The sequence below is a fragment of the Anas platyrhynchos genome, chromosome 22, assembly GCF_047663525.1.
Source record: "Anas platyrhynchos isolate ZD024472 breed Pekin duck chromosome 22, IASCAAS_PekinDuck_T2T, whole genome shotgun sequence".
In the NCBI taxonomy this organism is placed as follows: Eukaryota; Metazoa; Chordata; class Aves; order Anseriformes; family Anatidae; genus Anas; species Anas platyrhynchos.
Window position 1 is genome coordinate 4,991,981 of NC_092608.1, and position 27,391 is coordinate 5,019,371.

Genomic DNA, 27,391 nt, shown 5'->3' on the forward strand with positions numbered 1-27,391 from the left:
CTCAAAAGTGCTCTCAGGTATAATACTAGTCTCACAAGAACAACCCTGGCTACAAGCATTAACTCTGTGCTGGTTACAATTTTAGCATTTCAACATTTTCTGACCAGTCTGTTCCACAGGAGAGCTCATCCCATTTAGGCAATGAAAGAAGCTGGGAGGTTGAAGTGGCATGACACAGTCAGCTGTCTAAAAACCTGTTGTAGAGGTTGATAATGCTCACCAGTCTTCCACTCTTGCCACACAAGCTGGCATACTTGAGCCAAGTTCTCATGTCCTCGTGAGGGTTCACAACAAGTGACCGGACCATTAATATTCTCTGCCAGTCCTCCACAATCCGTTGACAGCCCTGGGAGAAAAAGGAAGAAAACTCATTAGTGTTGTATCTGCAATCTGTTCCACAGAGAATTAAGCCTAATTCAGAATCTGAAGGGATGTTTCCAAAGATGGAGAGACTCTGGTACCCATAAATCACAGCAGGCCAACATAAAGAACTATCTGGCTTTTTCCTTAGTACTGCAGTTGAAGCTCGCTAAGTCTCTGACCTGCTCTGAAGTTGGTACTGATCCACAGACGACTTAGATTTAAGTTTTGAGGTAAATAAGAGAATTCCCAACTGCAGCAAGCACCTTAGGATCAAAGCATCTGTTTCTTTTCCTTTTGGATTTTTCCCCAAAACTGAGGGCTGGGAAGTTGGACAAAGCTTGTTCCCTGACACCCAAATAAACAACTCATCCAATAGGCATTTGAAAATTATTAAAAAGAAGCTAGAAAATGCACAAGAACTGTACGTACTGCTTTTGGGACCATAAACAGCTGTATTCAGACATTACACTTCCTGTCACAGTTTCTCCACCCCAGCGGAATGCTCCCGAGCTTTTCCAGACAGGAGTGCAGATGGGAGACTAAAACCTTTGTCACAGTTTCCCAAACAGCTAAAAAACATGCAGCAGCAACAGGCTTTCATAATGAGGCACATATAGCAATGGCAGCAGAGAACTCTGCACGAGGAAAAATTATTTTCTCCATGCACTCTACCAAAATTTGGTGTATTTAGAGCATTTTACCCCAACTATGCTTTTTTTTTTTTTTTAATAATAATAAAAAAACCGCAGTGCAAAATATCTGGCTGTTTTTAGATGTTCAGAGGTGCTCTGGAATTCTGTTGCAAGAAGGCAGTAAGAAAGGCACAAACTTTCTTCAAACACAGGAAAATTAGCATTGGTAAACTTGATTTAAAAGAAGACAATGCTAATCAATTAGAAATATTCTCGTAAGAGGCCAAAAAGGAACAGTACAATCTTTTACACACATGTGAATTCTTTGACCAGTTTACCAGCATTGTGAGAGAACTCCCTTTTCCTTAAAATGCAGCTAACTCTGGTAAAAAGCTCTAACTAGCTTTATCAAAACCAGTATTTTGGAGTGAGATCCAACGTTGAGATAAGCAGCTTTAGAGAAGCTAGTAACCTGTCTATTCTGTACACATCCATCTCCAGGCTGAAATCACCCTTTTAAGGTGTCATATCAGTGGACACCTCAGGCAGACTAACCTAAAAGTCAACAGGGACAGACGTAGAGGAGACAAAAAGCACGTAGCCATATAAGCACATATGCTGTTGGGATAGAAAGAGAAAGAGGTGCTGAGCCATCGAACTGACTTTAAAGGAAGCTGTTCCTGCTTGACATATCAGCCTCTCCATCCTTGATCTTTACACAGACGTACCTGCAGCCTTTCCCACCATATCTGGCGGATGATCTCACGGCGTTCTGGTACAAGTTTATACTGGATAACCTCTTCCAGCTCTGACAGCATCTGGCAGGATACCATAGCCTGAGGGAAACAATCACATTCCATCCCAATCACTACAGGCGAATCTATAATTAACGAACAGTATTTTGGCATCAAAATCTTAAGTACATAAGCTCCCAACAGGTAAAGGACAGGCTGCTATATATTGACATGCAGATGATCCACTGATTCAAAATTTGTAAATGTCAATTATTTCTTTTGAGGGGTGGAGCTCATTTCACTATTTAATTTATCTGTAAGTTGTTCTTGTGAAACTGTACTAATTATATGACAAAAGCCATTTAACTTGTGGGCCTACAAAGGTCTTATGTTTGATACAAACACTACTCAGAAATTATACCTAATTTCTCAAGATATTATGAAGCAGCAATGATGGGAACGAAGGCTAATAGATGCTTACCCCATAGGCTCGACTGTAGCTCTCTCCTGCCATGGCAGTCAGCTCAGCATCTAGCAGATCTCTGGCCTTATCAATGCACTGAAATGAAAAAAGATTTTTGAGGGAAGGTGGGGGTGTTTTATCTAGAGCCAACTGTTCAAACTGCTATTCATCTGTTCCATACACGAACAGAGCTGGCATTGTTCCTAATCTCCAACAAGAATCAGCAAAGGATATTACCAGTAGAAAGAATTGATAGGAAAGCTGTGTCCAGGGGTGGGTAATACAGGAGAAGGGGCCTTCATGTATCACCTGAACAGTCTGTGAAATTTATCCTTCTACCAAATCAAAGTTTGCAGTACTTCTAATCCTACTGCCACTGTAGAGATCACCATCAATAACATGTATGGAGGAAAAGAATTCTACATTTTAGGGCAAGAGAGTCGGTTACAAAAAGACTTGAGAAACGTCTCTTTCTTAAAATACCATGACAGAAAATGGTTTTCACTGTTTTACATAAGCCAACAGGTTTTTATGAATTTTACAGGATCTGCAAATTCCATTTCTCTCCCTGCCACTAAGCCATGCTCTTCAAGCATGAAATAAGTCCTCCTCTGGTTCCAGTCATTACATAATCTTTTATCTATAGTTTCTTCTGTTCAAAGTGTTAAAAGGTTAATCACAAACTCTACCCCTTTGAATACCGGGCTAATTTTACTGTGCACATCACTCCAAATCTACGTATGAGTTTTGACAGAGCAGACTGAACTACTTACTCCTTTATCTAAGTTGGCAAGTCCGCACAGAATTCTGAGAAATGCTACTTGAGCTCCCTTGGAAAGTAAACAACATGCTTCACATCTACAGAGGGGAAAAAGTCCCTCTGCAAATCTCCTCTATGGCAAGTATGCATAACAATTACAGCTCTGTTTAATGGACTCATTCCTTGTTTTGATTCCTCATCTTGATTTAAGATTTATCACTGCTACCAGAAAAATCAGAGCAGAAGTTCAGGTACATGATGTATATGAGCACTTCTCTAAAAAAACTGCAACAGATACAAGTGCACAGCATACTCGTAGAGAATCTTATGCATGTCTTACTTCAGTAATGCCTTCTATAAAGCAGGATCTCACAGAATGGAATCACTGCTAAGATAATCCTTTTTCACTGTCTGGCTAAAAAACAGACAAAATAAAGAAGCCTAAGAATGACTAAGACTCTGTGCTCTACAGCTCTGGACCTCTTCTATTTGCACAGATATTCACTGCTGTGTTTCTAGAAATACAAAACTAGTTCCATTGCCAAGGTCTAATACATCAGTAGAAGAAAAGATTATTGGGCAATTCATATGTTATAGCCAACTGCTTTAGAACAGCATGTCTTTTCACGCAGCCATGTAATCTAAATGTAGTTCATCCTAAACTAGGTTTTGGGAAGCCTACAAGGAAGATAGTTACCTGCTGAGCCAGTGAGAAAAGGTCCTGATGAAGAGCCAGCACAGCCCTGTAGAAGGCACCATCGTGGGTGTCCCTTGGGATCATGCAGGTGTATTCTTCCATGCTATCCCACTGACCTGCAGAGACACAGATATCCTCAGCAACACAGCAGCTCTCTCTGTGAGATAAGAGCAGAATTATGCTACAGTGCTTAGACATCAGCGACTAGGCTTGAATTCAGTATGGCAGTAAGTACTTCTATAGGTTCCCTCTACATACAGTATTTGGATAGGAGATTGATACCTGTTTGAATCAATTCTCTTTGATCTTTACAATTAATCAATTTCTACTTCAAGACAGATGTCAGAAGACTCTCAGTTAACATTGCATGATTAGGTATGCTAATCACAGGGGTTTTAACATTCTCTGAATCACTTTGCCACTGCCAAACATTGGCCTAGAGGAACCATCCACCACTTCCAGCAAAGCACTTTTGATCTGTGTAGTCAAGGTGATTGTTTAAGAGGCTCTGCATTAATGTAATGCAAGACTGTTTATGGGACACTTTTCACTATGTTTTGCTATGCAGCTTGTCCAAAGTTTTGAACAAAGCATGTTTTGATTTCTCTCCCTCTCTCTGTATACATACACACGCGCAGTTATATACAAGCACAACCAGATAATTTTTCTTCTAGGCAGGTTGTTATTCTCATCAAGAAGTTTCTTGCATTCATTGTGATTAAAAAGTTGAAATGCTGACATTTCCAGAACATCTGAATGGGTTAGTGTCCTACAAAGCAGAAGACTAACTTTTCTCAGCAATGGATGGCAGACAGCAAGAGGTTTACGAGCTTATCTAGTAAATACCTAGCTATCAGCATCACTGATATGTGGACCATTTATAGATATATTGCACTTACAATTGTCCACTCAGCCAACACAACACATCAAAATGCTCAATAGACAGTTCTAATTTGTAAATAAGGGTCTGCCAGAAATCATAGAATTCTATTAGCCTCACTTCAGGCCTGAGCTACGTTCAGTATAAAACTAAGCAAAAAGGACCAGGTAAGCAACTGATTATCTACTCAGACCCATGAGGCAATCTCTGTTACATGACACTGTACAGGAAGACCTTATGTGAGTGCAGGTTTTCCAAAGGGTTTCAGTGTTGAATGACACCTGCTTCATATCCCAATGTAAATAATTGTGCTGATTCATCTGTTTCTTATAATTTGTAGTTCCAATTGTTAAAACTATTTGTGCTTCTAGTGTTGGCTGTCATATGCTATCACACACGCACAGCTGGAAGGATACATCACCTAGACCCCAAGCAGCAGCAGCAGCCATCCTCGCCATCTTAGCTTGAGTTTCATCATTAACCTGTGTCCACTTTTCACAGCATTGCTGGTGGAGCTGGCCCCTAAGAAGAATCCACAATTTCTAATCAGTGAAAAGCCTCTTCTAAGAATTACGTCTTGTTAAACAATCAGTTTCCACATACTGGAAGACAACCAGCCCCAATTCTTTTTATGCAGAGTGGAGAACAGGATTTGCCTTTTCTCTTGGCCAACTGAGACACACTAGTCTGATAATATACACCCTACCATCCAGAAATAATTTAAGAACTTGCTAGGCTTAGAAAACAAATCCAGACAATAGTTTGCATTTGCTCCTCAGCAGTTAGTAATGCCTATTTTATGAACTGATCTGTCAAATCCAGCCCATAAATCCAGTGGAAAAAAAAATATTCCAAGAGGGAAAACAAACAAAAAAACCACAGAAGTCACCAAACAAGGGACTTCTTTTTTTTTTTTTTTTTTGCAAGAATCATTACAAGGAATATATGATCTGAGTAGCTTGTGAATGGCTCACAATATCAAACACTTTAGATAAACACACAGAGTTTGAAAACTGAAATTAAAGAATCAGTGTTGCTGCAACATAGTATGAAGACTTGTCATGGCAAGATCTCAGAGGGGACTCTGAATCTTTCATCTCCAACAGAGAGGAAAGATCAGGATTTTTTTATATTGCGTCTTTTAAACCAACTGTGAATGCTCTGTTAACCAAACCAATTACTGTGGGTGATGCAGTTCCAGAATTTCTCAGGCTGGATACTCTTTGTAGCAGTGAAATAGCTGCCAACTTGCCTTCTTTATGGTCATCCTCTCCCCTCCCAAAAAGGGAGATCAGTTAGTCAAACAGACCCAACGGGCTGCCACAGGCAAGATAGTCATCCTGACAGCTTAACAGCCCAGGAAAAAAACAAATAAACAAAACAAGCCAAACTTAGCAACAGCAGTAAATCAAGATGCTAATAAAGTCGTATGGATCTTGCAGACATAACTACATCAGAAGACAAATGGCTAAGAAAATTTTGTCTGTATTTTCAAAATGTCACTGCACAGAGTACTGGAATAATGGTGCTCTGCAGTATCTATTAAATCTCATACTACGCCAAGCAGACTCTAACAGAACAAAGTAATCATGTTGAACACTTCCGAAGAGTATCAGAAACCAAACCACGGAATCCTCAGTCTTGGGATGATGTCTCTGTAGTCAGTTGCGAGGTAGCAGACAGCACTTTGCAATGGCACTTCCGCATTGTGAAGGAAAACATACACAAAAATACTATTCTGCATACAGATGCAACACAGATCCATAATGACAAACTCACAGATCTTTGTAAGATTGTCTCCAAGAACATGTTTAAGTTAATATCTAGTTTCCACAGAAGAACGGAATTATTTTGTAATATATTTGTTGCTAACTTGTGAGAAAGGAGAAGGCTCAGAAAGGGTACGTCACACAAATATTTGTTATGCAGGAGGAAGGAATGCCTGCTGGAAACTGCCTACTTCCTAGAAAAAGGTGACTGTAAAACTGCCCAGTAAAATACTTTTTTTCCTACTGAAAAAAACACGCACCCAATATGCCTCACCGTCATCTAGAAACAAAAACAGTAGAAAATGGTGTCAGAATTATGTTTCTCAAACAGCCCCGTTTCTCTAACAGTGAAGTGACTTTAGTGAAGAGGAATCTCCTTACTCTGTGCCATCCCATGGGTTCACGTCAGGACCCATCAGCAGAGAGCTCTAGTGACACGAAGAGTTCAGTACAAAAGGCGGCTCCTGAACCAAATCAGTTATGCCCCTGGGTAGAACTGCACACTGCAGTGCACAGGATGTGTCTTCTCCAATTAGCTTCTTTGAATTGAGGGTAGCGGGGAGAAAAACAGAAGCCCCTACTTAACTAGTAGGCTGTAAGTCACTACCAGGTCATCTTCTCATGAAAACTTACTCTAATCAGTTACATGTTGACAACACACATTTACACAGGGTTTGAAAACCCAAATATCCACACAGAGGGAATGCTTAATTGGCACTAAAAGAGAAGAGCAATAATAAAAAAAAAATGCAGTCATCTGCAAAAGAGGTGGTAAGAGGATTTTAAAGTGGGAGCAGTTTGTTCAGCATAATCTTACCCCAGGTGATTACTGGGAAGCAGACAACTTCAATAGCAGTTGTGCAGAAGACTGTGTGTTCTGGATAGGCATAAGGTCTGACCACAAGTAAATGCAGAAATCTCTTCTATTTTAATAATAGAGTTTACAAAGTAGGGCCATGACAAGCTCCTTTTATGGTTGTTTTTGACAAATGCTGCCCAGTTAACATTTCCTGAGAGGTCTTTTCTATTTAATAACTTTCTCTTAAAAATGGAGTTGATCTGATGATCAGGCTGCACATTCCCTTTAAGAGAGACCTTAACTTATCAGACAGTCCATCCCCAAACACTAAGAGATAGTACTTCCATTTCTGACTACCATGAAAAGGGCAAGAAATTGCTGGAAATGCTCGAACTATTAGGTAAGCAGTATTAAGAAGGAATTCAGGCAAAAAAAATCACCCAAGTGATGGCAACCACAGAAGAGTTAGGCAAGATTTTTAAGAAGTACGATAACTTGAATTTCTGAAACTAGAAGGAAATATAAAACAGCAAGAGGAGAGGCTGCAGACGATCTTAATAAAGGACGGACTACCCAGTATAACTATCCTCTTCTCTATCTCCAGGCATTCCCCCTTACCATTCTCCAAGTGCTTCCAAGCAACGCATCCGTCCTAGCATCAGCTCAGGATCATCTTTGTTTGTGTCCATCTTCTTGTCGTAGGCCACCAGAGCATCTTCCCATTCATGAAGCTTTTCATACCAGGTGGCTTGAATTTCCTGGGGGACAGAGAAGAAAAAAAATCAGAATAAATAGCAGCATTTGCATTCACCATTCTGTATTAACTACTGCTACTTTTCCTGGAAAATCTTGTCTCTGTGGTGATCATTTAGCCCTTCATTCATTCTAAATATCCCCATGGACTTCTCTGATACAGAGAAAACACAGATTCCAAGTATCACCCAGCCTGCACAGAAAGGTTTACCAGAGAGATGAATCCAACATCATCCACCACTTTTCCCTGACACTGAAGTACTAGCTTAGTAGCTGGGCTGTGCCAGAGGCTTTTCATTTTGAAGCACGGGACTAAGGGGGAAAAAGCGGGAAATAGGAAAAATGGTAAATTTATAAAATATTTCATTTACTATTGTTGCACATGCTTAAGTAAGAAGAACAGTCCTGTGTTGAGGAACGGAGTGATGAACTGAGGAAAAAAAAAAAACACAAACCACACAGTGCATCTGGCTACTGCTAGTCCATTTTCCAAGACTGCAGGCAGGCAGGCAGGATGTTGGGGTCTAACGATAACCCTTACAAGTGAAGGCTATGGTTAATAACATAGACTTAAAAAAAACAAGTGGTAATCCTTATCAGCTGCACAAACCTTTCTCTTGTTTCTAGATTTTGTTTCTAATTTTCAAGAAATAAAACAACTTGATTTTTTGATATTTTTTCCACCCTGATCTCTGCCAATATTTTTTCTGCTCAGCCCTTGGCAGCTCATGTCTTGACATATGCTGCAGTGTGGATTCTTTTCCCAGCCCTGCGGGCAAAATCAATATAAACCACGCTCTGCATGCCAGGTCTTCTACTTGGGATGTTTATATAGCAGCCCTTTAACTTCTCAGCTCAGTCATAATATTTTAAGTAAGTTCCTGAAAGTAGAGCTTGCAGACCCTCTTAATTTCTTTTCATTGCTTATTCTGAGAAACTCTGCATTTTGAACTACATTACTGCTAAAAGTGAGGTCAGAATTAGGTAACAATCTGCTCTGCTCAATCCGCCCCAGGAATCACAAGAAGCTGTAAAGATTGTCTGAAGTCCATTCTTCTACCAGAACGAATCTCTTTTTCCAGTCTAGGTTGAAACTTCACATTACCCTAACACCAAAGGAATTCAGTCTGACTGAGTTCCACCATTCTGTGCTTATACCTGTTCTCACTTGCTAGTGGTTCCTAATGAAAAACGCTAGTCTACCATGCTCCCAGCGCTGCCTTCTCTTCCCAAATGCCTTAAGGAACTGCAAGAATTATCAGTGCAAAATAATGTTTTTAACAGAGTAGAATTGTCAGGAGAATATGGATACTTGAGACCCTGAATGCAAATGAAATTATTATTAATGAGAAAAGGAAGGAAAAAAGGTAAGTCACAAAGAGAAAGACACAGATACAGAAGAGTGTTGTTTTCTTTCTGTGAACAGTCAAAGCCGTAAGGGACTAGCCAACATACTACTCTGAAAAATACCATCTGTGAACTCTCTGATAGGTTCACGTACCTCCTAGATGAGGGAGAAAAGAGGCATAATTTAAAGTTAAATTCCTACCTGGAAGGTGTTGATGCAGTTTCTCAAAATCCCTCAAGCATTTAAAGCTTAGAACAGGAACTTACTCCCTTCTTTCCCAAGGCGTAGGAAAAACAGACTTCACATAAAATGACTTATTTGGTCAAGTTGCTGGTTTCCCACACCTGCATTGTCAGCTATAGCTGTGAAATTCTTCCCCAGATCAGGTTCTTGCACAAGCAATAAGCTATTATTAAACTAATTTTAAGCACAGCATTTGATGATCTAGGTCTTATTTTCCTCCAGCTGCACATCTGCTGGAACTGCAGGGCCTAGCTCTGGGTGCGGACTTCCCCAGCTACCTTCCCTTTATACAGTGCTTGCTAAGAGCACCGCGCACCTCCCGATAGGCAGCAAGGGACCTACACTCTGAATGATGTAATATTACAAGATGGGCTATAACCTCAACGTGATTAATTTAAAAACAAAAACCACAGAACGTGTCCGGCCCCCTCTCCCCCTCAAAAAAGCCCCAAAGAAAACATTAGGTATGATGAACAGAATTATCCAGCAGGACTCACCAGCTCCCCAAAGTGCTTCATGGCGTATTCCAGTACCCCAGCAGCTGCTTCTGGCTGTTGCAGTTTATTGTTAATGCTGCAGAGGTGGAAAGAGAAAGATCATTTAACACAGCTGGCAGCGCTCAGGCGCTGGTATGAGCTTCTCCTTGATAATTCTCTGTGTCAGTTAGAAATACTGATGAAACGCTACTTTTTCTTTCAAACTTTTAAGTAAATGAATCATTTACCACATTAGAGACACCCTGACTATTTGCAAAACAATAGGTGCACATATATTCCTTACATATATTTTCAGGACTCGTTACACAAAACAGTGACTGTGTATGATTATCAATTCTAAATAGTCTGCACAGGAAGGAGAAAAGTTCCCAATAGTTAAAATTTATCAGAGAAGTGTAAGACAAGAAGTCATGCTGGAGAACCTCAGGCTGAACGTGAGACTTCTGGGATTTCTGACATGAACAAGAATTCAGAGTACACACCTATCACCAGAAAACATACCTGAATGGAAATCTTTCTTAGCTTTTCTTTACCATTACAACTAGCTTCTTGGATGCACTGTCAAGAAAGCCTATACCAAACACACTACATGCTGGAAATAAAACTGGATCACAGAGCATTTCCTGACTACTGATTCAAAAGATTTCCATTTGGATTCTCTGCAAAAAAAAGAACTTCGATACAAAGTCATTCCTATAGTACTCATAATTTCTTTTGGAAGTAGATGTGTAGGATGATGATCCACTTCACAAAGAGGCAAGCATACGGCCCAGAAACTCATAGTTGTGCACAACTGATTTCAGAGAAGGGCATATAACTATTGGTACTCAATGTGCAGACATTGCCAAATCAGCATGCATGCGAGCATACCTACAAAGAAAGACTTCCATCTTTAAAGAATCACCAGCCACTATGATGGAAAGGATTCTTTTGACCTTTTCCTTGTTTTAATTCCCTGGCTATCACTTTTCCTCTTTCTACCACTAAACTTAAGGATTCAAACAGGGTTTAACACAGTGAGCAGAAAGGGACTCGAGCAAATCTTCTGCACCTGCTTCTCATATTCTATTTCTTCATTTTAATTTCCTCAGAATCTCATGTTCTTAAGCTGGAACTTCCTCCTGAGACTTTTTCTTAATCTTATCCACCTCTGTGCCTACAAGACCTTCCAGCAATCAAATACCAGCTGCATTTACTAAAGACCTTACAGCACAGATCCCTCCCCTTCTCTTAAACTGACCACCAACTTCTTTACAAATCAGTCAAGATTTTAATGCTCCAGGAAAAAAAAGCTACATCACTAGAGCAGCTGAAAAATGTCCCCAAGAAAATGAAAAGATTCAATCCAATGTTCTTTCACGTAATACCTCTGCACTGGTGCACACCCATACTGGTATTCTTATTTTTCTAATTTTTAAGATCATGCCAGAAACAGCAACCATCACGCCAGCTCTCACCAACGATCATACCGTCCTATGAAGTTACACACATTGCCCTTCTGTCCCTACAGTCAGAAGCGGCTGTCTCCACATCAGTGCTTGGTTATTAGTGCTTTAGTTCGATGCCTCTTTAAAGAATAAAATAACTTTTTAATCGAGCTCCTGCTATTTTATAAAGCTTATTTATGAACAGTCTCTGGCTCATTGCTCTCCTCTTTCCTTTTGGCATTGGAGAACAAGTGCAAATTGTTCAAAGTGATGTCCCAACAGCTGAGCATGCTACAAAACACTTTATAGTCCAACATTAAAAGAAAGTTTTAAAGTGCTACTTTTCTGCTGTCCCTGCAGTCTCCTTTCCCAACAACCAAAGGGCCGGACTTGCTGACACGCTATGGGTATCTGGAAAGGTCAAATAAAATTTCCTTTTTCAAATCAGGCTTAGTCAAGCTAAGACCATAACACAGTCTCATTTCTAGAAGATAGGCACCCAAAAATGGGAAGCACTTGGAGTACATCCCTGCCTTTTTTAAAGCACAACAGTCAAAGAACATGCTACTCCTTGCTTCCCAGGGGAAAGCTAGACAGCAGAGCCTCGTAAAAGTGATAAATGGCTGTCACATTTCATATCCTGATAATTTAGAGAGCCATTGGCAGGAACATCACTTCCAGTATGTCAGACAGTTAATTACTTCCAACTTATCTTTCCTGTCAACGCATCTTGACAAATTGGCCGTTATCTTTTATTCTACAACAATTAGTACTGCACTTTTGCTAATGCTCCCTGGTGCACTCAATTACTCTTTTTTTTTTTTGTTTTGTACTTGGCTGTCCAAAGTAGAATGAAATGTTTCATACTCAAAGCTTTGTCTTGTTAGGTTTAGGGAAAGGGATTGGAAAGAAAAGAGAAAGGAGAAAGATTTGGCTTTAAAAGAATACACAACAGGAGATACAACACTGCGTTGTGATTATTAACCATAAATTACTCTTGTAATAAGTGATCTAACCCACACGGTGAGTAAAGATAAGTAATTTTATAGACTAGTATAAACCACTGCCTGGGAAAGCTGTCAGATATTTAGTGTACTGTTATAGCACATTAAGAGAGTGCTTACACAAAATAGAGGGAATAGAAAACATTTACTGCTTTGGCAAAAACAGACCTGCACACAGAATGTCAACTGTCACGGAGAATACAAAAATCCCTCCAAAGCAAGATTCATGCAAATTGGCTTCTATTGATATGGCTGAATATTCATAGACTTTCTTCAGAGCAATAAAACCTTGGTAAACACAGCATCTTTTTGCTTTTCAGTCTTATACACAAAAGAATATGCAATGGTTTGTGGATTAATTAAGTTCTGACTTTGTGGTTTTGTGGCTTTTCTGTTTGTTTTAACAGAGCTTGGATTTCTGCTTTTTCTCATCTGTGGGATGCAGTGTGCTCTGATCATTGGACAGATATTGACAGGTCCCCAAAATCACTGCTGCAGCAGCTGATAAATGTGTTTTTTTAACAGACCCACAACTCTGCATACAAATTCTGATAGTGGGCCAACAGACTGTACTTCTCTTGGAAAAGCATTTCCATGTGGAGCTCTGCTAATGCATTCAAAATCTGTTCAGAAATCATGCCATTCTGTGCTCCCTCCCTTTCATCTTCCCACGGTTACAGCATTGCCCCTCTCCCTGCAGATACAATGAGGCCTGTGCTCAGGCAATATCACCCTAAATTCTACAACATTTTAAAACCATTACAAAGCTGTTTTCTAGATATTGCGCTGGGGACTGGACAGAATGAATAACACTACAGAAAAGCATCCTTGCACACAAAAAAAGCCCCAAAGGACTAATATTCCAGCCAGGCAGAGTTTCCAGGGGACTTTAGCCACAGTGTTGCTGCTGGACGTCAGGAGGATATAGTTCTTCTTGTACCTGGAAAAAGTTCCTACAGTCTTCTTGGATTAAAGGACAAGGTGGAAGCATTTTAGAAACAATGCTGCTTGCTAATCCAGCAGAGAGTAACTGAAGTGTTTGTTTACTGGGTGGTGTCCTTGCAGTTGTTCCTAATTCTGGGTAATACAAAGTTTAATACTAAGGTGAAGATCAGTTCTTCAATAAGGGAAGAACAAATTAATCTGTTCGGTTTTGTTTAGAACCTAGAAGAAAAAAAAAAAACAAAAAACAACCACCAACACCACACACTACCCACCAACACGATGGCTCAGCAGCAGGATGTAAAAGAAGATGACAATTCCCTTTCTTAGAAGTCGTTAGGTATAGGCCTGACAGGTCATATGTTACATATGTCAACTTTCAGGAAAGGCTTAAGCTCCTCCAGCTTCTTCCCTTCAGCCAGTTCACAGCCCACCTCACTACCTGATCGTCCAGACCACAACGCTGCTTCAGTTTAGCTGCGAGGATGCTGTGGGAGATGGTGTCAAAGGCTTTACTGATATAAAAATCTTGGGACAAAAGTCTTGAGCTACTTTAATAGCAGTGAAAGGTTATATGACCCTATTGTTTGACTATTAAGACATCAAATAAAAACGTAAGTTTTCAGCATTCACTTCTAAGCTAGAATCACAAAAAGAAGGACGTTATTTAAGAGAAACACACTCCTATTGCTTGTATATTTTAAAGGCTGTTTAAACAGAAACCAGACATGAACTGGGAACAAAAAACAATTTTACCAGCTTCAGCAGGAAAAACACTCAAATGATGGATTTTCTCCTTGATGAAATGCAGGCATGATGTCTAATGTTTACTAGAAATATTCTCTTTTGTACAATCCTGAGTGCTTTCCAGTCATCCATTATCTCTGAGGGTCTCTAACGGTATTCTGTCACTCAAAATATATTGAATCTTCAAGAGACTGAACACTTACACATCTTCCCTAAACATATTTTTTTTTAATAATAAAACCTTTTCAAGAGGTCCCAAGCCTATCTGTGAGACAACACACACATCTTCTATCTTTGAAAAGCATCTCAGAACTTATTAGAAGAACTTGATTTTTGCAATAAAGCAGCTTGTATGCAATGTCTGGACAAGTAGCCAAACTTCTTTTTCAGTCTCCCCAACTCTGTTTAAAATTAAACCTCTATCTCTCAGATTTTACCCACCTAAATTAAGCCTGTTTTTCCTTTTGAAATGTTGAGGGCTTGCTTCCGGGATTAGAAGTGGAAGGCATTGATACAGTGCGGATACTTTGGGGAACAGATAATCCTCTGGCACAAGAAATTGGCTTTATAGGCTCTTTTCCCCAATTCTACAGTTTATTTGTGTTCAGGCATCCCTGAATTCTTGATTCAACAAACTTCAGAAAACAACCAAATGTGCCCTGTGTCATGTCCTGTACCCCCAGCCCCCAACAATCCAAAAAACAACATTGCCATCATGCCACTAAAAATTATTCCAATGCCAGGAATGAATAGATTTGAGAAAACACTGCCAGCAATGAGCTGCTCAGTTGTGGTGACTGATTGCCTTGCAGACCAGGCTAGCCCCTCACCTCACCTTTTCAACAAGAGTGCACCACATGCTCAGAGGCATTACAGTTGGCCACGTTCTCAATCTTGATACAAATACTTGCAAAGCAAAGAAGGGCATTCACAAGCTTTGAAAGGAAAAGCAGTGATAATTGTTATAAGACAATTCTTACCAGCACTGCTACTCAGGCTGCAAGATGTTTTATATCGCCTACTCTTTGTTAACCAGAGTCAGTGAAGAGAGGGAAGGCAAAAAATAGCCAAGGAAGATTTTTAGCTGAAAGAGGTGAAATGGAAAGAGTCTTTGTGTGTTGGTTATGCAAGAAAGGATCTATTAGATCAACATGAAATAACACAAGTCATTGTAGGAAGTACATAGCTCGTTTCTTATCAAGTCCTTTCTCGTTTCACTGGTTCCAAAGTAACTTCAGGTGTTTATAATTAGCTGCAGTACACTACAATTTTATTTGACTTTACTAGGGATTTAGTCATTAATGCAAAGCTTTAGCAAAGTAAATGATAGAACATTTATGAGTATCTCTAAAGAGAGAGGTAAACAGTTTCACGCTTCCTGGCTGTCTGGAAGGGAAAAGCAGAGTTTCGGAGAGCTTGGCAAAGCATGGACTTCTGAGGTCTGCCAGCAGAGAGCTGCTGAGGGTCTTTGCCATCTCAGCAAGCACCAGGAATGCTAAATTCGAAGCGTTTGCCGGATATATATTAAGGGTTTTGCAATGACTAGCTACCAAATAAACAGCCATGGGGCACAGCTTTTCTTCTTCTTTCTCTTGGCTTCACATACACCTGCCAGAACAACTTCCCAGAGAAGGCAGTCATTTACACCCACCTCTAATTTAATCTGGCCCTCTGGGGCCAGATATCTAGTTCTAATTAAGTAATACTAATACACTTCTCTAATTAGGTAACGTCAACCAACATCACAGGCATAGGATACACGCTAACTGTGATGATGTTTAGACTTAATTCTCCCAACCACTTCAAACCAACAGCCTTAATGAAGTTAAAAAGGACCTGCCTAATATTCTTGACCTTGAGAGCTCATCTTTTTAGCTACCATGTAGCAGAGTATCGCTACCTACAAAATATAATGGAAGAAAAATAAGGCAATTAATTTCTGACTAGATTTCTCTATTAGTGCCAGGGGAAAGACAAAAGTAGGACAAAGACCTACTCAGCAACCAGGGAACTAGTTTCTCCCTAGATATGCCCACAGCTATGCCACTTTCCAAAATACAACTTGAATTCAGGATTCATTTATTTATTTTTTAATACACCAGTACACACCAGTGGAATCAATTCCTATAGATCATCAACTTCTACAGCTGATCTTATACGGCAATGACTTGCATGAATAGGTACTGCTGCCTAATAGACGGCTATTCTGTTCTCCACACAACAGGGAGAGATTCAAATACTAAAAGAAGTCAAATTCCATTAAGGCTGAAGTCTCTGCCAAGAGAGATGTCTGTCCAAGTCTCTCCTAATGCTTCCTCGAAAGTAATGACAGATGTGAAGATTTATGCTCTTTTCCAGTGCTGCATAATGTTCTCTGTAAGGTGTAACAGCACACAAAATGATAGAGCAAATAAGTATATCTTTTTTAAAACAGGCAAATCAAAGTATGCAGGAGAAAGATATCTTGCATTAGGATACACTATTCAGGGGCTAAATCTGCAATAAAACCCTGTCTGACTCATTTTCAATTAAATAGTTTAGAGTGGGGATTCAGAAGCCTTTCTGCACTGTTTTGTAACATCTGGATGCAACAAGGAGCTTGCCTGAATGCTTAGTACTTCCAAAACTCAAATCAAGAGGAAATGCAAGGACAGTGGCTACCCTTTTCTAGATTTGCCCCTCATGATGTGAGCATGCGTGTGGGGAAATTCAGACTGCACAAAACAAAGAGTAGTTTTGGTAAGCTAGAGAAGCAGCAGAGAGGATCGGAGTACTATGTAATACGATGGGGGTGTTAGCAGGGTGACTACTTGGGGTGGGGTAGCCAAAGTCTGGCTTGTCCTGCTCTTTGTTCCAGCTTCCACAAAAACATGTTTCTCATCACAGGCAGCCTGAGAAGAATTTGCCCCTGGGAATGACAGAAGCTCCAGCTGGAAGAGGGCTCAGACAGGATTAGAGGCAGAACAAAAAGGTCATGCTTTCGTCCGTGCACAGTGGCACTTTCTGGTCTGAAGGAGTAAAGCAATTTTGCTATGGAAGGCTTCTGGAATGCCCATGACAAGAATGTGACTAAAGCCAACCGTCTGCTCTAAGCAGAGGTGTCCTCAGTACTTTAATGAAATTCTACTTACATATATCTCTGGTGATACCTCAGGTCACCGACAGCACACGGTAGCCCCACCAGCTGATACTACAGACTAAAGGGTTTCTGCCTGAAGTACAGCACACTGGCAGTCACCCACAACAAACCTCGAGACACCCATGCTGCCTTAGAGATCTCTAATTCTGATCCCCTCTAGAGGATCCTCTCTTCTTCCTCTTAGAAAGGAGTCAAGGTTACACAACATTTGTATTTGTGTTCCACCCCTCCAGTACTTTGATGCTTTTATCCTCCCAAATCTTTGCACCCAGGGGAAGGGGGAACAGGCTCATTTCTGTTCCACAGAAAAGCCATTTGCCAGCTGTGGTGCAACTCAGAGGTGAAACAAAAAAAATCTAGCAACAAGTATAACAAAGCTACAAAGGAAGAGGAACTGCATCAACTAGATGATGTTTCCCATTTCTCTAAAAAAGAGAATGGGAGATCAGCAATGCTTAATTAAGCAATCTTAATTAAGCAGAAATCCTGCAGCCGCTTTGGACAAGCAAAAAAAAATCTAGATGGCAAAATACATCTGGTGCGTTTGTTCTCTTTTTCTTTGTAAAAGAAGCAAGATTAGCTTTACTTTGTTTTCGTGGACACCAAGAAGCTTTCACGGCATTTACCCCTTCACTGCATCTTATCTGCCAGTTGTCACAATCAGAAGCTTTGTGAGGAGATACAAGAACCCACATGCACTGCAATTGCAGAACAGCCCAGCTGCGGACAAACAACACATCCACAAGGATCTAAAACAAAAGCTGTAGACCTTTTGCAAAAAGGCTGCACCCATTGAAGAAGTTCTTCTACTTCAGACAGCTATACTCAACTTTTTAACTGTTCAAGGATATAAAAGCAGAGATGGGAACTCTCTGTATCTCTGTCAGCTGATGTTTGACCTATACTCTGAATGTCTAAAGATTCAGTAATTCTTTAGACTTTACGTAGCCATGGGCATTTTAATTACCCACAGATGATCTTCCTCTCTTAAAATTGTGTTAATAAACTAGCCTCCAGTACACTGGAGTTAGACTGATTGGTTCCTGTAAAAAAAAAAAAAAAAAAAAAAAAAGGCAAAAAAAAAAAACACAACCATCTCCTGTCAATTTGAATCACTGTCTATCACATTAATGTCCTCTTGCTTGTCCACTATGGGTAAACTGAAGCATGGGTTTTGATTTCCCTATTTTGCAGACTTCTGTGCACTCCACCCTTAGATATCCCCTCTCTGGTAAGACCAGCACTGAATTCCACAAAACAAGTACTTCAGAAACAGTGTCCAGAGAGAGGAGGATTAGATGCTAAACTGGTGAATTTGTTAAAATATTCCCTAAATTAAGAAATATTGCAGGAATATTGCATAGAGTTATTACCCCACACACAATTTCTGGGCAATACGTTAGTAGGACTTGTTGCAGCTAGGGGTACCTGCTAGGGAGCTACCTTCCTTGAACTTTTTAAAACTCATGTTGTTTGGACAGACTTTTCACGTTCTGGACCTCTAAGGCTCTTATGTTAGTGTAGTGCCAGAGTTAGTCACCAAGAGGGCTACAATCCAATAGGCAATAATTACTGGAAAGTTTCCTCATTTCCTGTCCCTCTTCCACACCCCTTTGGGACAGAGCTGAGTGAAGTCTTGCCGGCTCTCCCCAACCTTTCTGGGCTGAAACCTGTTCCAATTTCACTCTGTAAACACCTGATATGAACAGATGAACTGGGAGGAGCCAGAAAGTTCCACATAGCTCCAGGGGAGTGGAAGTAAACAGAAAAATAGTATTTAAGATGCTCAGAGACAAACTTCTGAAGTGCACAGACTCTGACAGGAGGGGTCTGAAAAAAGGCTGCTTCTTCAGGCTCCACCTTCAGAGACTCACTTCATTGGAAGAAAGCTAGGTACCAGCCTGCTGTGGCACTTGCTAAAACTTTCATACCTACCCCAGCTGCATTCAGACGACTTGCAGTCAGCTGGAACTTTTCTGTTACTGTAAGCAAAAATGCCAGGAAGATCGACTGCTCAGCTGGCGTGGCTCTGCATTATCACCGTGTCTGTGGTGATCTATCCAGCACTGCTGCAAAAGCCTCCCAAAAGGAGGACGATCAATGGGAATGCACAGTCCAAGATGACAGGCTGCTGTGATGAGATTAAAGAGCTCAAGTTGCAAGTAGCCAACCTGAGCAGAATGCTGCAGGAGCTGAGCAAGAAGCAGGAAGGTGACTGGGTGAATGTGGTCATGCAAGTGATGGAGCTGGAAGGAAGCACCAAGCGGATGGAGTCCCGCCTCGTTGATGCTGAGAGCAAATACTCTGAAATGAACAACCAGATAGATATCATGCAACTCCAGGCAGCTCAGACGGTCACACAAACTTCAGCTGGTAAGGAGGGAGACTCCAAGCTCCCAAGATGCAACTCTTAATGCAAAAAATTAAATAATAATTAGTTCTTAATGCTAGCATGTCCCACTAATGTGATTATCAAGTATGCGTTCTGAATATTTCTGCTTGAAGTACTTCCATAGGCAGGTGATCCTGAGGAAAAGCAATTCAACTTCATGTCAGATGTCCAAAGATCCAGCTATATTTTATTACCTGTATGTCTGTTATCAGGGAGTGGAAAAACTGAGGATAGTGTGCTAACACAGTGATGAACTTGGTCTAATACCTCATTTTCTGAGCACTGAAGTACCACTCCAAGAAAGGGAGCTGGCTTTGTCAGGGAATGGCTCTGGCAGTAATATCCTTTGAGCTCACAGTGCTGATAAGGGGACATAAAACAATTAGAAATGATCTCTAAGTATCACTGTAGATTTGTAATTGTGTCTTTATGATTATCTCTGAGCCAGAGTAAAAGTGTGATCCATTATTTGAATAATTCTCAAAAATCCAATGGTAGAGATGATGCAAGCTGCAATACAAGCCTAGCCAAAATACATTTAAATTGTTCAAAAATTCTCTCTTCCCTGGGGGAAGATTTTATTGCACACAGTGATTGCACAGGCCTGTAATAAATGTGGAATGCAGGTGCATTCTGTAGCTCACATACCTGTAAAAAAATTTCTAGGTTTTATTGGCTTTTCTTTTAAAAGGAAATTAATTTCAACAAGATTAAAACTTCTTTAAAAAAATTGCTGTCATCTGGGATGAGTGCATTTGCAAAAAAAAATAATATATATATATAATTTGGATTATTTTTTTTAATGCAAAGAAAAAAACTTCTAAATCTATTCACTACATTCTGCTTGCAAGAAGTTCCATTTGGTTAGTTTTGACACACCACTCGCTGTTTACAGTAGGTCTTAAAGATTTTACCATGAATGAATCTCATTGGAGCTGTAGTAAAGGTATGGAAAAAATAACACAGAAGAAACTGGCCCAGAAGGTACTTAAACAGACATGTCTCACTCCATCCACCAAGTAAGAGACGTTTAGTCTGTACTGAATTGAAAACTGTCAGAATGGATAAAGCCCTGCTTCACCTAGTTTATCTTCCTCAGAAGAATACCTGTGCACATCACCAGCTTCAAGTCAGCTCCTGCACAGGAAGGAAAGGAGGCTTGCAGAGACTGACTGCAACTTAAAAGTCACTGCCTCAGTCACAGGCTCTGGTACAAAAACTGCTAAGTTAATATGCCTCACCCACAAACTCAGCTAACCTGTCCAAGCACACAATCAAAACAGGCACCTGGCAGCAGGCCTATCCATTCTACCAGATAAGCCTTTATTTTCTGGGGGTGGTTGGGCAAGGGGAGGACTGACAGACGACAGGACAGTAAATAAATACCTTCTTACCTTCCAAAACACACACACATGCAATATGAAAAGAAAACTAAGATCTCTCTTTGGATAAGAGAGGTAAAATAAAAAACAGTACACACACACCAAACAAACACATCACTTGAGGTCCCAGTGCTCTCGCCTCTCGTTCTAATGGATGCATCGATCAAAAGTAAAGCATTTCAGGAAGACAGACTTGCAGGAAGTCTTTTTCTCTCAATTACTCCTTGTACTAAAACTAAGCATTACAGAAACTGTACATATAGGAGGGGGGTTATTCTTGCTGTTCAGATTCTTACTTTCTGGTTCCGATTCAAGTAGATGCTGTCTATGACTGCTCGTCACTTTATCAGAGGAACTACCGAATCTCTGGGGTTTACAAGCTACCTCCTGATGAATTTCTGGGGAGTCCAGAGCTGGAGGTAAGGATGTCAAGTCCACACTGTATATTGCATGTCTTTTGAAATATAATCAGAAAAACCCTTATCTACTACAGAAAGGAAGAGAGCATGAGTTATGATGCCCTGCACTTTGAACCACCATCTTTATGTAGGCAAATTTGGAAGGGACGTAGTTTTGAGTAGGAAAAATGGAAAAAGTTCAGATAGCAGAATTTTTCTTCTTGTTAAAAAGCTTTTAAACAAAACAGAAAGTTCTTCAACTTGTGAAATCTAGAACAGCACTGCTTCTTGTCTCGTTTCAGAAGAAATTAAGCTTCCTAAGCCTACTGGTAAGCACTACATTTTCCCTGTTCTAGGTGTTTTGTGACATGGAGACAGATGGAGGTGGCTGGACTATCATCCAAAGACGTAAAGTCGGTTTGACATCTTTCAATAGGGACTGGAAACAGTACAAGGAAGGATTTGGCAATATTCGGGGAGATTTTTGGCTAGGAAATGAAAACATCTACCGACTTTCAAGACGGCCCACTGTTCTGCGAGTGGAGTTGGAGGTAATTAATTAGCTCTCAGTCTCAGCAGCCAAAGAAGTGTTTCTTTTCTTTCTTTATGAAGTGATTCTTTTGTAGCAGATACCATCTCCTATCTCTATAGAAGGTACAAGGAATCTACATGCTTTAATTATAGGAGAAGAAGGTAGGAGGGACCTAGTAACAGATTCAAGGACAAGGCAAAATTATGTTCTCCAGCAAGCAAAGTCATTAGTACAGCCTTCAGTCTACTTAGACTGTATCTTCAGGAATGTATGAGCTCTAGAGAATCCTGCAGAATCCACTGCAGACAGAAATCTACCTGCTGACCACCTCAGATTTAAAGATTCACTTATGTATTTGATAAAGATTTAAAGGCTGAGTCTTCTCCTTTTGCAGCGCTTCTTTTCAGTCTGTGTACAAGACGGATTGCATTGTATTACCCCCCAAAATTTCTACAGTCTAATAATGGCTTGGTTTTGACTTGTACTAGCTTATGGCTGGCACAGTATCTTTGAAGGATGGGCCATGTACAAGGGAAAAGATGAGCTGAAAATCTAGAAGTTGCTCTTTCATAGAGAACAAAGTGACTTGAGGCAGCACACTATCAAACAAGGGTGTTAAATGTATGAGGTGCACACTAGGTTTCCATACATCTTGTTTATTATCAGTGCAGAGAAGACTTGGAAATATGAGGCTTGGCTCAGGGAAGTTTCTTTGTCTTAGCAGAGAAGTTTCAGCAGTGCATTCCTGCTGATAGAAAAGGTGCATAAAAAACCTAGGACTGAGAAACGACATGCAATGTGTGCTGTATATCATTAGACTGTGGATTATTTTCAAACCTATTCTAAGGTTTATTTCCTCACTGTTCTGTGACAGGACTGGGAAGGTAACATACGCTATGCGCAGTACAAGCAATTCACCCTGAGCAATGAATTAAACAGCTACCGTCTGTTTGTGGGGAACTACACCGGCAACACAGGGCGTGACTCCCTCAGGTACCACAACAACACAGCCTTCAGCACAAAGGACAAGGATAACGACAAGTGTGTGGATGACTGTGCCCAGTTCCGTAAAGGTAAAGCACCCAAATGCCTTCGTGGCCTCAGTGAGCTGCCTGGGTAATTTGCTGAGCGCACAGGACTCTTGCAAAATACCTAGCACCTAGATGGCAAAATCAAGGGAAAGGTATTCCAGAACTGGTCACATGCTTGTCAGTTACACGTGAGATCCAGCTGTTAAAGCTCATTTAGGAAATTAGGAGGAATTTAGGAGGAAATTCTTCACTCAGGGGGTGGTGAGGCACTGGACCAGGTTGCCCAGAGAAGCTGTGGATTCCCCATCCCTGAAGGTGTTCAAAACCACATTGGATGAGGCCCTGGGCAGCCTGATCTAGTGGGTGGCATCCCTGCCCATGGTATGGGGGTTGGAACTAGGTGATCTTTAAGGTCCTTTCCAACCTAAGCTATTCTATGAATCTGTGATATGATCCTATGATTTAAGCACAGCCAGCCTGTATGTTATAAACATCAGTGCTCTTCGAATTATTTAGTGCCCACTTTCACATCCACATACTGTTAGCCAGCCTATTACTGGCTTACTTGCCAGACTATCTCAGATGTTGGCGCAATTCAATGATGTAGGAAATTGTTTCAGTATATCTAAAAGGGTTTTTGTTTTTAAATATTTTAATGAAGTTTCAAGTATTAGGGACTTGTAAATACTCTCCTGGGGAGCTATGCCCATCTCAAGGTTCAACCTGAATTCTAATCTCTATTTCTACTCTATTAAAAACCTCTCAGGAAGTTACACTCTTCATTCGATCTGTTATCTTCATCTTTGTGACAGACCTCATATAACTTTCTCCGTTGCACCTTACACTTTAAAATTTTCTGTTCCACCCCTGTCTGACACACAAATAAAACTGTTGATATCTATCCCAAAATAATGCAGCTTAGTGACAGTCCAGAAATCTTCTAGTGGCCTTAACGTGACCATACTAAGAAGCCAAATTTATTTCCTATGCTAACTTTCAGAGTCAGAGACAGAAACATGGCAAGGAAATATTTTAAGAGGAACAATCAACTAAATGAAAAGCTAATGAACTAATTTAACTGTTTGACTGTAAAGCCTCTATGTACTCAGTATTTATGTTAAGTTTTCCATTTACCTGTATTAGGGCCACAGACTGAGAATTAAATATGCACTCTGGACACTTTCCTTAGCAAACAGAGATAATTCGTGTTATTAATAGAAAACATACCTGTTCTAAATAAATGGCTCACCCGGAATCTGTTAATTTGTTTTCTGCAAAGGTGGATATTGGTACAACTGCTGCACGGATTCCAATCTGAATGGGGTTTACTACCGCAAAGGAGAACACACCAAAAACATGGATGGTATCACCTGGTACGGGTGGCATGGATCAACCTATTCCCTAAAAAGGGTTGAGATGAAGATCCGACCAGAAGATTTCAAGCCATAGAAGAAAGCAATATTTGATTATACAGCTAAGCGATGCCACTACCAAGAAGGTGGACAGCTGTCAACACGAAACCCACCATATAATTGTCCACTTCATCTGCGCAACAACTACAAACTATGTACACACACAGTCACTGAGGAACACTAAACACCAGACATTCACTAGTGTTATCAGGGCTCAAACTTATCTCATCCTCTTAAGACCCTCCAAAGGGATAAATACTGTGTTATAATAGTTTAGGACAAAATGTAAAATACCTCCCGCACTTACAGCACCTTCAGAAAACTTACCGGTGTTCTCACTAGCGCTGCAACTAGCGGATTGCATTAACCAGCTACACAAGGACTGCAAAAAGAAAGCCTCCTTGTTCCCATTCCATCAGTGTCTAGAATAAACATTGCTGAGTAACTCCTTTCAAGAGGGACTGAAATCACAAAAATGGCAGTGGTTTCTAAAGAAAGGACTCACCAATGAGAATTGTCCTTGATGTCCTTTCTTTAGCATGGTAAATGGCTTACATTCCCACAGAGGAAAAAAATTAAGCTAAAAAACTTTGGATAAACTAATATTGTACAAGTTCTCTCCTGACGTGTTACTGCTATCTCCAGCTACTGTCTCAAATAAGGCCTCACAGAGGGCTGCATTCAGCAGGCAGAACTGCGGAGGAAGGACTTTTCTCTGCAATACTTATTCCTGTTCAGAGACCGCCTAAAGCCTGACAACTGAAATGCAGCTTCCTGGGCTGCCATCAAATTACGTTCATGTTAGAACACAGGTGTGCTATATGTCAGTTAGGACAAGGAGAACAGTAAGTTAGCCAAGAAAATCCCAAACCCAACCAACAACCTCAACTTAAACTCAACACTTAAAACCAACGTTTCCAAAAAGCAAAATACTACTACACACCAGAAGTTATTAAATCATATGCTAATATACCAGACTGAGAAATAATAAAATCTGTTCTGTATATTACCCAATTAAAAGTTAAGAGATTTCACGTTGTAAATCAGTATGTTGTTTCTCCCTTATATAACACAGTGCTGCAAATAATATTTAAAAAACAAAGACTCCTTCCATAGCTATACTGTTGATTGAATACGTTGGAAAAGATAGTTATGGTTAATATTTTTATTCACCTTACAGAGGACTTGAGTCTAATTTAAATTGTTCAGTCTTGTGTGAAATGGGAGATAGTGTCTCGGGAACCGCTTTATGTACGTTTGACTATTAATACTGTAAATTTCAACTGCATGGAACTATAGTTGGAACTACTTTAACCGTGGTCTATAAAGTGGATTTTAAAAACTTCTAAACTTTTTAATTTCTAATAAAAAATTGTCTTTCATTTTTAACCCTGACTTACTTCAAGTCTTTGCTCCTTAACTTGCTTTTTGATACAGAGGTAACAGCTGCACAAATGACTGATACTAGTAAAGGGAACACACTGAATTCTGTGTTTTTCCTCAGAAATGTAACGGGGGACAAAGGACGAAAGAATATGGAAGGGGAGAAAACAAAACAAAAAACAAGAAAGCGCAACTCCAAGAAATTAGAACCTGAAGGGTGAGGGGTGGAAATCAGAAAACTTCCTCATCCTTTCCACTTCCTGTGGCTTCTATTGGAATTTTAATCACATAGTAAAAGGGCAGAACTTAGCAGCTAGGAGCATGCAAGCAAAGTTGGTGAGCCTACAACAGAGTCTTGTGGCAGAAAATGAAATCCTAAGAATTATCTAGATTCATCCTGATGGTATCCTAAACTGGGTACTGGTATGAAAACAGAAACCTCATCAGTTGTGGTCCTACCTGATAAGAGACTCTAGAATGGCTGGGGTGGGACCCTTTTGAAATTCCAGCTCCTTGTAGTGAAGGGCCTTGGCATATGCTCGACATTTTGCTGCTCTTTCACCCAGGAGGACAATGCCATTATCATCTCTCAGAGGCAATGGACCCTGGGTAAAAGCACAAATATCAAAAGCAAACTGAGTATGAGAGAGAGGGAAGTATACATGAACTCTTCACACCCTTTCCATATACTAGATACCAGCCAGCTAGCCAGAATTAGAAAAAAGAGTTGCCTGACAGCATCTCTACCTTGTCACTGTGCTCCATGAATTCTGCCAAGTTCAGCAACGTCTGAGTAACCTCTGCGATGTCCTGAGAAGTCAGGGCCAGTTCAATGCTTCGGATCAACTCATCCTGCTGGTCTTCATTCAATTCAGACCAGCATGAAACAAAAGCAGCATTGAAAAGATCTCTGAAAAGGAAAACAAAAAGAGCAAGAGGTAGGGCTGAGAAAGTACAGGGGACTGACAGGGGACTTGCCCGTTTACTCAAGAGAAAACTACCTACAAAATACATACATCTCTCTACCTGCGATACATAGTGGTTAGCTTTTACAAAAGCTAACTTCTGCACCAAATACTGCATTTTAAGAATACATAATAGGACGAGACACTACCATAGTACAACGTTGTACTATAATATGCTAGCAATTGTTTTACATTAGGACAGACTCTCCAGAGCAGCACTGAACAGGATGATTGGTCATTTCTCTGGACACACACACAGACACACACTTTCAGTGCTCACTAGAGGACCGCAATAGCTGGAGACTGTATTTGTGGCAAAGCTTGAGAAGAGACAAGGCAGGGTGATGAAAAAAACAGAAAGTTAGAGCCCTTGTCACTGCTAACACTGAAAAAATACTGTGAGATGGGTTTGAGATGCATTTGTAAATATGCATTGAGGACACTAGCATTACTTCTGCCTCCCTAGGAAGTGTTGACCTTTCATCACGTTGTCTCTTCTTCTATTTTGTAAGTGATAAAGCTTACACTAAGACAAAATTAAACCAGGGATGAACAGCAGTAGTCAGATTCTTATGCACTTAGATGACAAGGCTATGCCATCATGCAGAGATACACAAGCAACTCCTTACAGCAACATTAAGTTTCGCCAGATACTGGTTGCAAAAGAAATAAAGCCCAGCAGCTTATTCCCTTCAGAAG

The 27,391-nt window shown here is 40.3% G+C and overlaps 2 protein-coding genes across 5 annotated transcripts in view; one reads left to right on the forward strand and one right to left on the reverse strand.

Moving 5' to 3' along the window:
• MTOR (mechanistic target of rapamycin kinase) overlaps window positions 1–27,391 on the reverse strand; it is a 65,067-nt gene that overhangs the window by 19,646 nt on the left and 18,030 nt on the right. For all 3 annotated transcript variants that reach the window (XM_027443000.3, XM_072026894.1, XM_072026895.1), the window contains 9 exons: window positions 26,475–26,637; window positions 26,187–26,332; window positions 9,939–10,014; window positions 7,716–7,855; window positions 4,951–5,051; window positions 3,650–3,765; window positions 2,211–2,288; window positions 1,724–1,831; window positions 221–346 (listed from right to left, as the gene is read on the reverse strand). In XM_027443000.3, the coding sequence (XP_027298801.3) occupies window positions 221–346; window positions 1,724–1,831; window positions 2,211–2,288; window positions 3,650–3,765; window positions 4,951–5,051; window positions 7,716–7,855; window positions 9,939–10,014; window positions 26,187–26,332; window positions 26,475–26,637 (1,054 nt within the window). The remainder of the gene's footprint in view (window positions 1–220; window positions 347–1,723; window positions 1,832–2,210; window positions 2,289–3,649; window positions 3,766–4,950; window positions 5,052–7,715; window positions 7,856–9,938; window positions 10,015–26,186; window positions 26,333–26,474; window positions 26,638–27,391) is intronic.
• On the forward strand, window positions 18,840–25,739 carry ANGPTL7 (angiopoietin like 7). 2 transcript variants are annotated; one of them, XM_005021278.6, is made up of 5 exons: window positions 18,840–19,570; window positions 21,287–21,390; window positions 21,726–21,920; window positions 22,776–22,974; window positions 24,212–25,739. In XM_005021278.6, exons 1-5 carry the CDS (start codon window positions 19,192–19,194, stop codon window positions 24,379–24,381), a joined length of 1,047 nt encoding a protein of 348 aa, XP_005021335.4. In that variant the 5' UTR covers window positions 18,840–19,191; the 3' UTR covers window positions 24,382–25,739. The 2 variants fall into 2 exon arrangements, with proteins under 2 accessions (XP_005021335.4, XP_005021336.4); XM_005021279.6 differs by having other exon boundaries at window positions 21,290–21,390.